The sequence below is a fragment of the Alligator mississippiensis genome, chromosome 1 (genome assembly GCF_030867095.1).
Source record: "Alligator mississippiensis isolate rAllMis1 chromosome 1, rAllMis1, whole genome shotgun sequence".
Taxonomy (NCBI): domain Eukaryota; kingdom Metazoa; phylum Chordata; order Crocodylia; family Alligatoridae; genus Alligator; species Alligator mississippiensis.
Window position 1 is genome coordinate 198,554,931 of NC_081824.1, and position 14,984 is coordinate 198,569,914.

General features: G+C 44.3%; 1 protein-coding gene across 2 annotated transcripts in view; it reads left to right on the forward strand.

The window, feature by feature from the left end:
* PRKCE (protein kinase C epsilon) overlaps positions 1 to 14,984 on the forward strand; it is a 534,211-nt gene that overhangs the window by 327,358 nt on the left and 191,869 nt on the right. For both annotated transcript variants that reach the window (XM_019485358.2, XM_014610962.3), the window contains exons 7-10: positions 2,838 to 2,980; positions 4,711 to 4,807; positions 5,942 to 6,153; positions 12,763 to 12,936. In XM_019485358.2, coding sequence (XP_019340903.1) covers positions 2,838 to 2,980; positions 4,711 to 4,807; positions 5,942 to 6,153; positions 12,763 to 12,936 — 626 coding nt within the window. The remainder of the gene's footprint in view (positions 1 to 2,837; positions 2,981 to 4,710; positions 4,808 to 5,941; positions 6,154 to 12,762; positions 12,937 to 14,984) is intronic.

The window sequence follows — 14,984 nt, forward strand, 5'->3', positions numbered from 1 at the left end:
TGGAGTCTTTCCAATTTGTCCACATCTTTTTCTGTAGCAGGAAGCCCAAAACTGATCTTTCTCTTGTTGGTGACATACTTGTAGAAACCCTTCTTGTTACCATTCACATCCCTTGCTAGCTGCAACTCCAGTTGTGCTTTGGCCTTCCTGATTTCATCTCTGCATGCCTGAGCAATGCTTTTATATTCCTTCCTAGTTGTTTGTCCTAGTTTCCACTTGTAAGCTTCCTTTTTGTGTTTTAGCACACTGAAGAGTTCTCTAATAATACAAGTTAGTCTTCTGCCATACTTGTTAGTCTTCCTGCACATCAGGATGATTCATTCCTGTGCCCTCAGTAAGGTTTCTTTAAAGTACAACCAGCTCTTCTGGACTCCTTTCCCCCTCCGACTGGCCTCCCAGGGGTCCTGCCCATCAGTTCCCTGTGTGAGTCAAAGTCTGCATTTCTGAATTCCAGGGTCTATACTCTGCTGCTCTCCTTCCTTCAAAAGCTGGTTTCAAGGGCTGACTTTCAATAGATTGCAACAAGGTAGCTGGTCTGCTATATACAAAAACCTAACCCAGAATCAGGGCATCTATGCATGATTTAGCACCAGGTTCCCTGTGAACATGTGATATGCTGTGGGTGGAAATGTGGCTGCCCTCTGCCTGCTTTCCTGTCCCAACATGAACGGCTGTCCACACTGGGTCCTGCCCCCTCTGGGGGAGTGGCCAGCTATCCAGAGCCAATCAAGGCTCCATGGCACAGCAGTATCATTACCTTTAGGGGCTATTCTGACTTAGAGAGGTGTTCAGTCATAATCCCACAGATGGTAGTTTTGCCCCATTGGCTCCTCAGCCAAGCACATACACCAAATATTTGAACCTGCAGTTCCTATCATACTGAGCAGGATTACTATCACACCAGGGGTGTCCAACCTTTTTGAATGTGGGGCTGTATCATGAACTTCTTATCACCCAGTGGGCTGGCAAGCCATATTCATACACCTCACAGGAAGCGGACATCAGGAAGTGATGTCACATGACCTGACAGCAATGAAGTTGCAGGAAGTGACAATGAAATGGGTCTGGAAATATGGTTTAAAATCCAAAATAAAAACAATATAAAAGCAACAATAAAATAATACCAAACACTTGACTAAAATTAACACTTTTGCATAATGCATAATGAAAGAAGCATAATGCAAGTCGACAGATCAAATGTGGAAAAGATATCATCCAGAGTGGAAACTAATCAAAGGTGGAGGGATGTGTCTTGGTGGGACACACCTTTGCTGTGCTTTGCAGCCTCCCCCACTCGCTGCCTTGCAGGGGGCGGGCAGGTGGGGAGGGAGGAGTGAGCAGGGGCTCCTCAGTGCATCCAAGAGGCTGCGAGAGAGACTTGTGGCTCAGCTGGGCATGGCTGCAGCTGCAGCTGGGCACGGACCAGAGAGGGGCAGGGAGAGCCGCTGCCACATGTGGGAGCCCCAGTCCGGGCTCCTCCTCGTCCTCCTGGCTGCAGCCTCCCCGGGATGTGCGGGAAAGGCGCCCTCCACTCTGTCGCTGGCTGCCTCGCTGCCCTGGTGGCCGCCTGTGGACCCTGGGGGTCCACAGACTGTCTAGGGGGTCCCCAAAAGATTATTATGATCAAACAAAGTATGTGAATGCCCACACTTACAATTCAAAGCGGTCTGCACCTCCATTCAAAATGTTTTAGGGGTCTGCAATTCAAAAAAGTTTGAAAACAACTAACATAACCCAAACCTTTTCTCATTGAAGTCCAAGAGAGTAGAATTGGGCTCTCAATTCAGTCAAATTTTAAATGTTTCCCTGGTTTAAAACTAACGGGTGTTTATACACATGCTTTAGGAGTTGGGGGGAGGGGATGCTTTAATTAGAGCTGCTCCAGGAGCCACTCAAAGTGCCCAGAGCCTCTCATGTATCAGCATTCCCACACTTAAAAATGGTGTTGGAGGTGCTTTATCTAAAGCTCTTTCAACGAGCTTTAGATAAAGCACCTCTGCCTCCATTTTTAAGTGTGGGGACACTGATGCATAAGGTGTTGGAGGCTGCTGGAGCACGGTAATTACTATGCACCAGCATGCTGTGATTGGAATAGCCTCGCTGCTCATGTATAGGTACCCAGTATGTGCAAGATTTGTATGAGTTAAAGGTTCTTCTAGAACTATCTTGTCCCACTTCTAGGGCCTGCCCCATTCTCCCATTAATTTAATTACAAACAGGAGCAGGCCTGTGATGAGTAATACGATTCCCTGACTACTTTGAAAAAGCATATCCCATAAGCAATAGGTAAGACCCTAGGCAAAATATTCAAACACCCCTCTTCTACTAAAATTTTTCTTGGTTTTACTGAAATAAAATTAGCAAGTAAAATTTCTGCGTGTAACTAGAAAAAAGAGATGCTTAAACTCAACTCTTTCATACATGTATAAAGGCTGAGAAACTCCAATGACAGTAAATGGTTTACAAAATATAGTTTAACATGAGTTTAACTATGTAGAATTCAACCCAGCCACTTAAATGTGTTACTCAGATTATGCACTGCATCAGTGGGGTAAATGATTACAGCAGGAGTAATGTGGACAGTGCCTTCTGTTACTCTTATTTTCAGCTAAATATAGTAGCTTATTTTTTAAAATAATGAAGCAGACATCATTTTATGTCAGCATGTCAAGTGCTGTAGTTCATTGAGCTAAACATTTTCTGTAGAAATTGAATTGTATTTGAAAAGAAATGTTAAATCCTAGAAGATCTGATTTATATAAAATAAAATTGATGTTTATTAAGGTACCATTTAATTTGCTGTAATAAACTTTTTTCTACCACCTGTTTCATTGCAGTTTGCAAAATGAATGTACATCGACGCTGTGAAACAAACGTGGCACCAAACTGCGGAGTGGATGCTAGAGGAATAGCTAAAGTTCTTGCAGATCTTGGAGTCACTCCAGATAAGATCACTAATAGTGGCCAAAGAAGGAAAAAGGTAACCAAAGATACAGCCTCACATAAAAGGTGTCACATAACTAATGAAGCTACTTCAGGATTAAAAATTGGGGTTCTATCCTATTTACTTCTATAAGAACCTTAATGAAGTCAAGAGGACTACTTTTGTGAATGAGGATTTGAACTAAAAGGATTTGCCTTTTGAGATTAAAGTGTCCATCATCCCTGCTAAATGTCTTTGGGGAATCTGTTTTGACATGATACAGGTCTGAAAACCTGATGACCACTTTAAAATGTCAAGATGGGTTTTGTTTCTGACTGGCATGACAAATTGGACTTGACGGAAAGCCAGTTACTCCTGAATTCCTTCATTGAAACATGTAAATACATAAATATTCCTACCTGACTCAAAACTGGCATGGGATCATTGATTACCAGACACTTGACATTACTGCATGATACTGCTGCAATTATGATATACAGACAATGTGGTGTAACAAAAGTCTTTTATTAAAAAAGAAAACATTGACTGCAAGCTGATGTTTCCAAATCCATTTGCCAGAAACTAATCTATTCCTTTTTGTGACAATCATTATGGGCAGTGATGTAAATGGCGTTATTTGAAGTTTGAATATGTCTGCTCAGATTTTGTCCTCTTAATCTTCTGCCACCGCCATGCAAATAGGTAATCTGCTCTCACCTCTGACATGATTTGTTTTTTCTTGTAAAACAAAAAATAGTTCCTTGGTCTTATTACCTAGTCTTCTTATCCTGGTTAAATATGCACTTGGATTGTATCATGTAATGCTTAAAACAACAACAAAAAATAGGTGTGGAAAAATTAAAAACAAATTAAGTTGAATTATGAATCTTAGGAAAATAAAGTCACTGAGCTTTTTAAAAAAAAAGAATTTTAAAGTTGATCAACAGAAAATTCAGAGGTTTAAAAAACCTCATGCTTAAAAATCAGCATATTTTAATTGTGAACTGCAGGATGCTTTGTGGGTTGTGTACCACAGTTCAGCTTTGTGTTTCCTCTGCAGTATGTGAGGGCATCATTAAGGTTATGTCTCTAGATGGTAAAAGCAAGGTGTACAGGCCAGGATGCTTGCAGGGGCACTGCCTGCCCACCCGCTGCCACTCTCACACTCCAAACACAGAAATGCAGTGGGGAGGCTATTTAAGTCTTCTGGAGAGCAGCTGCAGAGAGGGATGCTCCAGAATAGCCTCACTGGTACATTTCTCAGTTTGGGGCACCAGCAGGAGGCTGAGGCATGCATGCAGCCCTCTGCCTTGGGGCACACTGCGACTACAATATTGGCATGCCCCAAGATTTCAGTGCCAGTCTCTGTGCTGCTGTCACTTATTAGAGCAGAAAGGTACCACTCAGGTCCTGGCAGCCAGCGCTCCTATTGGCTTAACTGACAACTGCCTTTGAAGAGTCATGGCATGACATGATTGGACCCTTACGGTGAAAACTTGTATTGAGTCATTTGCTTTAAAATATATTTTCATGTGTTACTGAAATAGAATATCACACAGGTGTCTTTCTCTCTATTTAATAAGCATTTCTATTCCTACTTAAAATGAAAGCTTGTATTATATATCTTGAGATCTCACTTTTAACATAGCCAACAAGGTGGTAATTTAGCAAGGGTGAAGAGTGTTCAATTTCTTTTGTTCATTCTTACATTATTTGAAGTCACTGCTTCTTCATTCTCTGTTAGACTATCTTACAACTGAATGTTTTTTTGTGGAAATGTTCTTTAGCTAATTGCTGGTGCAGAGTCTCAACCACCAGTTCCTGGAACCACCCCATCAGAAGAAGACAGGTCGAAGTCAGCACCCACCTCTCCGTGTGATCAGGGTTAGACACCTTTTTTTTTATTTCCTTACTAACCACATTGCTTTAGTATTACTTGTTCTTTATGTGGAACAAAAAATCTGTTGCAATAAGCTCCCAACCCCTCTGGATAATGCTGTTTATATTAAACAAGGAGTTGCTTTCAGGGATCAGGTGTTCTGATCCGAAATTTGTGAACTGTTGTGTCTTCCAGAAACCTGTGAAGGGACCTATTTCTCATTTCATTTATATTAGTATAGTTCCACTGGTTCAAAAACTAGTTGATAAACTTTTAATGGTGGCCACATTTTAATGACATGATCTTAAAAGTACTTCCTTCTTGTGTGCCCATAAAAATAAAACCTGCATCTACTTAGTTTATCTTGAGATATTTATGGACTTTCTAAACGTAGTTTCCTTCCAAGCCTATTTATTAGTATTTGTAGATTAGGTGACATCCTACAAACCTTACTGATTCATGTAAAGCCTGGAGGGACCTCCTGGTCCACTGAACCCAGTTTCTGGTGATTACAGACAGCCACATAGAAAACTGTGTAGTCTTTGGTCAGATGAGAAACTCCACTCCTTTTTGCACCAAAGGGGAGCATAAATTCCTGAGGATAGAGCCAGAGTGGTATTTCTAAATTCATTTTAGAAATCATATTATTTTTAGGATATCTGTTTCTGCACAGTTTAATATGCACACTGATGAATGAGGAGCTAAAGAAAAAAGTTTCTTTAAGTAAAGTTACCCACAGGGCTGACTGCTTTTGTCATACATGTGTGAGACACACACACAGACACCCACCCCCCACCCCTTTTTCTGTCAAATATTTTGACCTTGATTTATCGCTTTGAAATTTTCTAACCATATTTGGGAAAAAATAAAATCTCTGTGATATGAAACAGAAGTCTCTTGGTTTTGAACTTGTTTTCAAGAAAATCAATTAGTCCACTTTTAGTTTCTCAAACTTGTATTTAAATAAATATATTATAGAATGAAGGCTCACCATAACGAGTGGCCTCTTAGGGTGATAAGGAAGGAAAATGGGAGGGGAATCTAAGAGAGAGAGCCCTACCCCAACACTGATGCAGAGAGCTATTAGATGCTGCTCTGGCTTATAGAGAAGTCATTCTTTTGTTCCCACCTTCCCGCAGAAATCAAAGAGCTTGAAAACAACATTAGGAAAGCATTGTCGTTTGACAATCGAGGAGAAGAACACAGGGCAACAGCAGCAACATCAACGGACAACCAGCTTAAACCTGGGGAGAACGGTGAAAACGGGGAGATCAAACAAGCCCAGACAAAACGAATAGGCCTCGAAGAGTTCAACTTCATTAAAGTATTAGGGAAAGGCAGCTTTGGCAAGGTAGGGAGCTGTTTCTGATTTCACTGTGATTATTTTTGACTCTGCTGTTTCTAAGTGCACACTACTGATTTTCCTATTTTGTAAAGTGCTTCCACCACAGGGGTTTCCTTCCTGTCTTACCTGTAGGGATAGTCTGCTTTCAAAACAGTCATTATCATGAATATTTTCCCTGCTGATTACCCAGTTACTCAGATGTTCTAAATCATTATAATAACTAGGGATAAGAGTTTTGAACCAGATTTCAAGGTTTCCCTATTGAAATTTCATTTAGTAGTGATATGGACAGTGCTTGAAACTGAGATTGAGATTGCTACAATGAGTGGGTTTTAATAGACAGCAGAAGTATGCACATGATGGTCTGGAATTCTGAGTTTCTCTCTCCAGATGATTCCCACTTCAAATATGCTTATTTTGTAAAATTAAATTGTTGTTACTTTTCCAGCTTCTAGGCTTGCAAACTCCAAATAGTTTGAATACAGGCCAATGAGCCTCCTCCAGTAACTTCTGTATCTGGTGGGGGTGGGGGCTCAGAGTCCATCTGTATAACCCAAGTGAAGCAGCGGGGGGCATGGCTTGTACACCTCCCAGCATACCCCGTGGGCTCCCCAGCTGCCAAAGACTCCCAAGTGGAGTTGAATGGCTGATCCACCCCGATTGACTGGCAGGGACATCACAGCTGTCCACCTGAACCTGATGTGGCAGGGGCTCATCATGGCTATGAGTCATCAGCCGTTCCGTGTTTGCCCACCCAGCACACCCTAGGCCTGCTGCGTGTGTGTGTGCGCGTGCGCACATGTAGGACACCTGGTTTCTGGGTGTGTGTACATGTGCGAGTGTACCAGACACCTGGGTTGTGAGGGTGTGTGCGCATGACCCCAAGATGCCTGTATTCTGCACCTGCTGATATTGGTGGCCTTGGCCCTGCAGATCCACAAAGCCCTAGCTGAGTATCTCCTCACCCAAATTGACCAGGAGCCCTTCTCAGATGAGTAGGGCCAGAGGGCTTCAAGTGCCCATGACCTGGCACCAGGCCTGGGTCTCCAGCTCTGGGCTCCTTTGGGATCACTGCCCTCAACCCAAGCCATGCCCCTTCCCCTCTCCCTTGCCAACCCCATGGGACACACACCGGAGTGCAGGGGAATGAGGCGCAAGGAAGGGATGTGCCTCATTTTAACCAAACGTTAAAGCTGCCAAACTTTTAATGTTTTTATTAAACTAAAACTGTGCAATGTTGCCCTGTTTGGAACTTAGAAACTTCTGCTCAGTTAACACAGAGTGAGGAAAGACCATGGCTGCACTGGGCAGTTATGATGTTGAGGGGGGGAGAGGGGTGGGCAGCTGCAGGGGGCTCACCTTAAAACATGAAACCCTAGGGCAGCAGGGGGAATGTCATGTGAAAAACTGCCACCTCTTAGTTTAATTAAATGTTGCAGTTGCCAAACTTTGCATGTGCATAATATAGAGAAACTGTGCAATGTTGCCCACTCCGGAACTTTGGCACGAGCCCAGGAGGCTGCCTGTCTCCACAGAGGCTAGTCTGCTCCACTGCAGTGGGACCCGGACCTGCAGTGGCCTGGTCCGATGGGCTTGTGGGGTTCATGGAACTCCTCCCACCATTCTGAGTGCTTCCACCCACCTTGAACTGGCCTGGAGCCTTTTTGGGGCCCTGTGCCTACACCAGTGAATGCCAGCAACCAGGGAGAGTGAGTTGGCTCTGGAAGGCGGGCGAAGTCAATGCTAGCCCTGGCATCAAGGCTTGGGCAGCCTCGTTCCCCCTCTCCCCTTCCCTAGTACTGCTCCCCAGAGTGAGCGCCATTGGATGCTTTCCTGGCTTCTTCGACCGTGGGTCAGCAGCTCCCATGCACCAGATCTCCCATTCTGGGGCTCCTCCACACCCAGTATCTACCAATCAATGCATGCTGTGGAGTGTTCCCTCACAGCCACCATCCAGTGTCATTGTCCCCCCCAACCCATGTGACTCTCAGGCATGTCATCCCAGGAGGAGTCCCTGGACTGGAGCTTTCCATGATGGGGGGTGGGCTCTCCATGGTGCCCAGGAGGGCCATAGTGTCTCCACAGGAGGTGGCACTGATGCCTACTCAGGCATGTCATAGCTAGATTCAAGCAGTTTATGACCCCATGCATAAACCCCTTATCCTGGCTCTGTGACTCTCAGATCCATAGCAGTATGGGTGGCCTCCCATAGACAGCAGATGGCCATCCACAGACCTCATTCTTGGACCTTCACAGTGCATTCCTGGCCATGGGCAGCTCGTTCAAGTGCTGCAGCACTGAGGGTGCAAGCAGCTGCCAACTTGCCCATTTTAAAACCCTGCACTGAGGGTCCCCTTTGGTCCTCATGTCACTGGTGCCATCTACACATGTCTCCAGCATTCTGCAGGTGTCCAGGCACCCATCCTGGATCCAGCAGCTTGGTCTTCATGACTGGGCCTCCCATGCACAAATGTGGAGCTTGCAGACAAGGGAGACACCAAGGGACCTCTGGAGAATCCCCTTTGCCCTGCATGAGGCCAGAAGCTGCACAGCTTCTCATGACCCAGCATTGCCCATGGCAAAGAATGCCCACATTCCGCCTCCCAGCTGAGAAAACCTGAGTTTTCCATCTCTTTGCTGTGGGAGCTGGGATGCCTGGGAAACCCAAGTGTCTGATCTCAGAGGGATGAGCCTTCTCTGGTTCTCCAGGAGCAGAGGGAAGGATAGAGGAAGAGTGTGTGTGTGTGTGTGTGTGTGTGTGTGTGTGTAATGTGTTTGGGGGGGGGGGGTTGCTAGGGAGAATTCCCTTAACTGCAGTGCTCATTTGTCGCTGCTCTGCCAAAATGGGCCCAGAGGATCACTAGTGAAAATGCACAGCTTTGCCTGTTGGTTACATCTTGGCTGTGGGGCTTGAAAAAAGCTTTCAGTGTAAATCAGGGTCTGTTTGGGTTGAGTCAGGTGGATCTGGGTAAACATGGCCTCTCTCAGGAAAGCAACATGACCTTGTGGGATGGGGCTGTTAGTTGTCCATTATCCAGATGTATGGCCCCACTCAATATAACGCAAACTGACAAGTCCCCAACAACAGTAGGGGGGATTGAGCCTGGTGCCATACCTTTGTTCCAGGCCAGTGCTGCGAAGGTGGGGGGGCGGGTTGAGAGGCACAAGGTAAGTGAGGAGCATCAGTAAATCAGTATCATCTGTCTTCTACAAGGACTATTGTTGACTCAAGAGCAAGCTGAATTTCAGAGTAGGCAACTACATCCTTCCCCATGAGCATACCCCAAGGAGTCTTATTAGGCTGTTCCTTCACCTGTAAACATCACATTCAGAAGGTCAGCAGTAAAGACTGCGTGGATATCTGCCTTAAGACATTTAGTCAGCACAACATGGAGTGACAATTTCGAAGTGCTCAGAACTATCACACTTGCAATGGTATACATCCCAGCAGATTGCTCTGCTCTTGTATGGTCCAGAAATTATCACACTAAAAAGCTTGATACTCTACTTAACAGTGCACTGAGACTTACATCAAGCAATACAATCAGGCAGAACACATATAGATGTATTCCTCTTACTCTAGGGCATTAGACTAAGTGACATAAAAAGACAGTCCCTAACTACTCCCCTGCTGCCAGTTTTCTGGGCCAATGGAGAGCCTGACAGGCTGGGTACTGTGGCCTTGTATGCTGCACTCAATTTAGGTAAGGGGTGAGGTGAATGGAAATGAAATGAGCATTTAGAATAATCCAGTCTGAAATCTATTCCTACAGCATTTTATACCAACACCAATGAGTCCTGCATCAGGCACGACCTTGACAGAGAAACATGGGTCAAGCCGAGTAGACTGAGATCTGGATACAGACACCTCAAAACAACACTGTACAAGATGAATCCCTATGTGAATGTGGTATCCAGCAAACAGCACAGCACCTAATTGAAAACTGAAAATTTACAAATGCTAGACAGAGTAGATGGAATCCACACACTGAGTGAAAATATCATAGGTCATAGTTGGCCTGAGGGAAAAAGTAGGGGGGAGGTTTGGAAACAAGGGCTTTACTGCCTCAGGTCACTGACAGCCTTGGGGCTAGACTAGTCCAGTGGTTGGGCAGAGTTGATGCATTCTGACCTAGGCTAGACTTCTGCCCTACTATTGGGAGCGAGTAGGGTGCAGCAATGCTCCATGAGATGTCGGTGGATGCAACCTATTGTGAGTCATGAGGGATGTGGTACAGATGTTTGTTAGGGTGCTCCAGCCTACATTCCTGAAGTCTGATACCACATCTATCCAGGGTTATCTTAGAGTAGGATCCACCATTTTTACAGCACTCTATGTGCCCTGACCACATAGAGCTTCCTGTTCGGTTATGGCTTTAGAGTGCTTTCTGTGCACCCACCGTACAATGAGCCTCCTCCAGTAACTTCTCTACCTGGCCATAGTAACTTCTAGTACCTCCTCCAGTAACTTCTGTACCTGGCCTGAGCTGTACCAAGCTCAAAGTTTAAAGTGCTTCTGCTGCTGGCTTCTTGAGTGCCTGTATTTAGCCCATTTGTGTTCTGCCTGCACTGAATCACTATGGCATGAAGACTCAAAATTTTGGTGGTTTATTTGTCCTGAAAGGGAGAAGATATAATGCAGTTCATTCTGAAGGCATTTTGAGTAAGGCCTGCTGGGCTGATACAGCTATATAGGGCCCTGACCTGGGAGTGGTAGAACAAGGGTTGGCCTGCATCTGGCCTCTCTTCTCCACAGTGAGAGAGGAGTCAAAGGTGCTTTGGAATAATTCATGATTAAGACAGAAGCACAGCTGGAAAATTCAAAAGGAAAAGAAAACTGTAGAAAGAGGGTTACCAGATATAATAACCCACGTGTTGGGGTCTGAATGCGGCCTGGGGAAGGAGAATGGAGGAAGGAACCTGAACAAGTCTGTTGCCCTTTCCAAAAGTAATATTAAACACATCCCAGTTATTTTCAAATGATTGATTCTATTCTTGTACAAATACAACTTTGTGTATACAAACACCAGCCCACACATTTTTGAAGTGTAATATCTGCATGTACGTTTAATAGGCTTCACGCTGGAACTCACAGTTCATAGAATTTATAGATACAAAAACTAGTGGCCAGATGGATTTTCCATATAAGGAATATGTGTAACTTCCATCCCATCCATGCACTAATGCTAATCTTTGAGTGTGCATGGTGGTGCTAATGCTGAATGCAGATTTTTGCATACACCAAGTTCTATGTGCACAGATTAGAGTTCACATTTTTATTGTATTTCTTTGGAGGGAGGAAAAGGAAAACAACTGAATAACAATAATGATGATGATTACTGATTAACTGACTATTCTGGTTTGTCCTCTCTCAGAGTGAATGTCTTGTAAGTATTGATCTATTGATCAGCAGTAAAATAATGATGGCATATGTGAACTAGAATTATTTCCAAATGGATAGAGCTTTGGCTTTGAATGCTTCCCCAAATAGGTGTGCAGAGCCCTAAGGCAGGAGAGTGAGTGCAGGTCCCCCTCAGACATGTAATTTAGAGCAACGTGGCTTGTTTGTGTGTGGCATGCAGCAGACATGGGATGGGAAAAGCAACATAGTAGTAGATAGAGCAGGAAGCAGAAAGCATTGCAGCAGATCAGGCGGGGAAGGGAATCGGATTGGCATCTGGGGAGAGTGCAGGGTTAATTTGTGGCAAGCCTGCCAAAAAGGTTGGACCTCATTGATTTGGAGTAAGCTGGTGGAAGAGCTGTAAACACCATGCATGCTTGAAAACTGTCATTCATAGGTGGCAGGGAGATGGAAGTGGCTACTTCAGTGCTACTGTATAATGTGGGTTAGGGTGAGGTGGGGACTGGGTGTATCTGGAACTATGCAGATCTACTGGGAGTTTTCTTTTTGTAGTACCATATTCCATAGGGATTTAAAAGTGGGGCTGAAGCAAGTGATCTACCACCTGGATCCATTCTCCATTGTCACACAATAAAGGGGGACTTGGCGTAGACACTAGGAGCTCTCAGTTCTTAAGTAACTCTGTTTTCCTTTCCTCCAACTTCTCAGCCTCCATAGAGTAGCTCTGTGCCAAGCCCAGTCATACCAAAACTAAGCTTTTTGCAAGGGAACAAGATTTGTTCCATTAATAGAAGCAGTTGAAATCAGTTACTTTTAAAGCTGTCAAAGTGGTGCCTATGGTCATATATCATGACAAAATTGTTGTTGTGTTTTCCAAAAAAGGGAACCAAATTCATGCTGTTGTCCAGCTTCAGCCATCTTATTTTAGATCTTAGCAGTAGGACACAGAATGCAAGTCATAAGGTATTTAAATGAACAACAATTTTACCACACGTATCCTTAACTAAACTGAACAAAGGCACGTACATATTGTGCCTCATAGTCGGATATGTACAAAAAGTACAATTTTTTTTTAAAAGTTGTAGTACTCAGATGTTTATGGTAGGCAGTTTGATAGTTACGTAAGTGCAGTAATCATTGCAACCTTTGAATAATTTTCAACTCTCCATACATTTTCTCATTGAGTTTAAGTTTGTTTATATATAGTATAATATGTGCTTGTACACCTAACCAGAGATTTCTGTTGGTTCTAGGTCATGCTAGCTGAGCTAAAGGGTAAAGATGAAGTGTATGCAGTGAAAGTCCTAAAGAAAGATGTCATCCTCCAAGATGATGACGTGGACTGTACAATGACCGAAAAAAGAATTCTGGCATTAGCACGGAAACACCCTTACCTGACACAACTTTACTGCTGCTTCCAGACTAAGGTATGCTAAATCAGCGATTGGTCAAACCACCAAGAAAGCAACACAAAAATATCATTAATTGTTACAGTTAAAAAAAAATGCATAAAGATTTGTTTCTTGATGTTTCTAAAATATCTCTTAAAGGATTTATTTGCACTTCAACAGTATGACAGGTGTGGGATCTATTTCATGAATGAGATCTGTTTTAGCATGTATGGTTGTGAAAAAGTCTGAGGGCCCTTCTACATGTTCAGGTTAAAGCTGGATAGAGACCAGATATAGAGTTGTTACCCATTTTCAAGTATTAACTATATAACTGGTTGGCTCTTTTATAACTGGATAGTCATTTTTATCATGTGATAAATTACTTTGTACATGTGGCTGGTCTAAATTTGCTGAGCGATTAGCCAGTTAATTGTGTGATAATTACTTTGCATTTGTAGTTGGTCTAAATGTCTTGCATGATTCACCAGTTAATTAAGTAATAAATGTAACTTGTAGCAGAGGCCTAAGTAAAAAGTATCTTCCTCTGCTTCTCGAAATGGGATCATCTTGGCATGTGTAGTATATCATATGTATATACTGTGGCTGGGTACAGACATTCAAAAAGTCAAGGTGGAATTGATCTAAGTTTCATAGATTTCATAGACATTAGGGCTGGAAGGGACCTCGGAAGATCATTGAGTCCAGCCCCCTGCCCAAAGGGCAGGAAGTCAGCTGGGTTCATAGGATCCCAGCAAGATGAGCATCCAGTTTGCTCTTGAAGGTGTTCAATGTGGGCGCTTGAACCACCTCCGGTGGCAGGCTGTTCCAGACCTTGGGGGCTTGGACAGTAAAGAAATTCTTCCTTATGTCCAGCCTGAAACGGTCTTGTAGTAGTTTATGACCATTCGACCTAGTTGTCATCCCTTGGGGCGCTCTGGTGAACAAACGTTCCCCCAGATACTGGTGGTCACCCCTGATAAACTTATAGGTGGCCATCAGATCACCCCTGAGCCTGCGCTTTTCCAGGCTAAAGAGCCCCAGGGCTCTCGGCCTGTCATCGTAGGGTCTGCTTCCCTGACCTCTGATCGTGCACGTGGCTCTTCTCTGGACTCTCTCAAGCTTCTCCACATCCTTTTTGAATTGTGGAGCCCAAAACTGGACACAGTACTCCAGCTGCGGCCTCACTAAGGCCAAGTACAAGGGGAGAATGACGTCCCAGGATTTGCTTGAGAAGCATCTATGGACGCAAGCCAGCATTTTGATCGCTTTACTAGCTGCAGCATTGCACTGCAGGCTCATGTTCTTCTTGTGGTCAGTGATGACCCCCAAGTCTCTTTCTTGCATCCTGTTGGCCAACATAGCACTGCCGAGCCTATAAGGATGCTGCGGGTTTTTCTTCCCAAGGAGAACCTTGCATTTATCGGTGTTGAACACCATCAGATTCTCGTCTGCCCACTTGCTGAGCCTGTCCAGGTCAGCCTGGATCACCTGCCTATCTTCTGGTGTGGATGCTTTTCCCCAAAGTTTGGTGTCATCAGCGAACTTGGCCAGTCCGCTTCTGACTCCACTGTCCACATCATTAATGAAGATGTTGAACAGTATGGGTCCAAGGACAGAGCCTTGGGGGACCCCACTGGTCACAGGACACCACGATGAGTGACTTCCATCAATTACTACCCTCTGGGTCCGACCCATAGGGTAGTAATTACGTAACGTAAGTTACGTGGTTTTCTGTCAAGGTTCTTTGGGTGAATCTGATATCTTTTATTAGACCAACTAAATAGTTGGAGAACAATATTTAAGCAAGCTTTCGGGTTCAAAAACCCTTGCTCAGGCTAAGGAAGTTTCAGCAGTTGGTGTGTGCTCTTCCTGGATGGAATGAATAGTAAAAAAGCCAGAGGCTGGGCTGGTATGCATACAGGACAGGCAGTCAGTGAAAATGTAGATTGAGGAGTCAATGGGTGAGAGACAGGTTGTGTTGGGGGGGAGAGAAGGGGGATGAATCGTGGAGAAGTACCTGGGAAGTTAGCTGTCAGGCCGGTTATAATGTGTCATAAAGCCAACATTTATAGTCAGTCCATGAT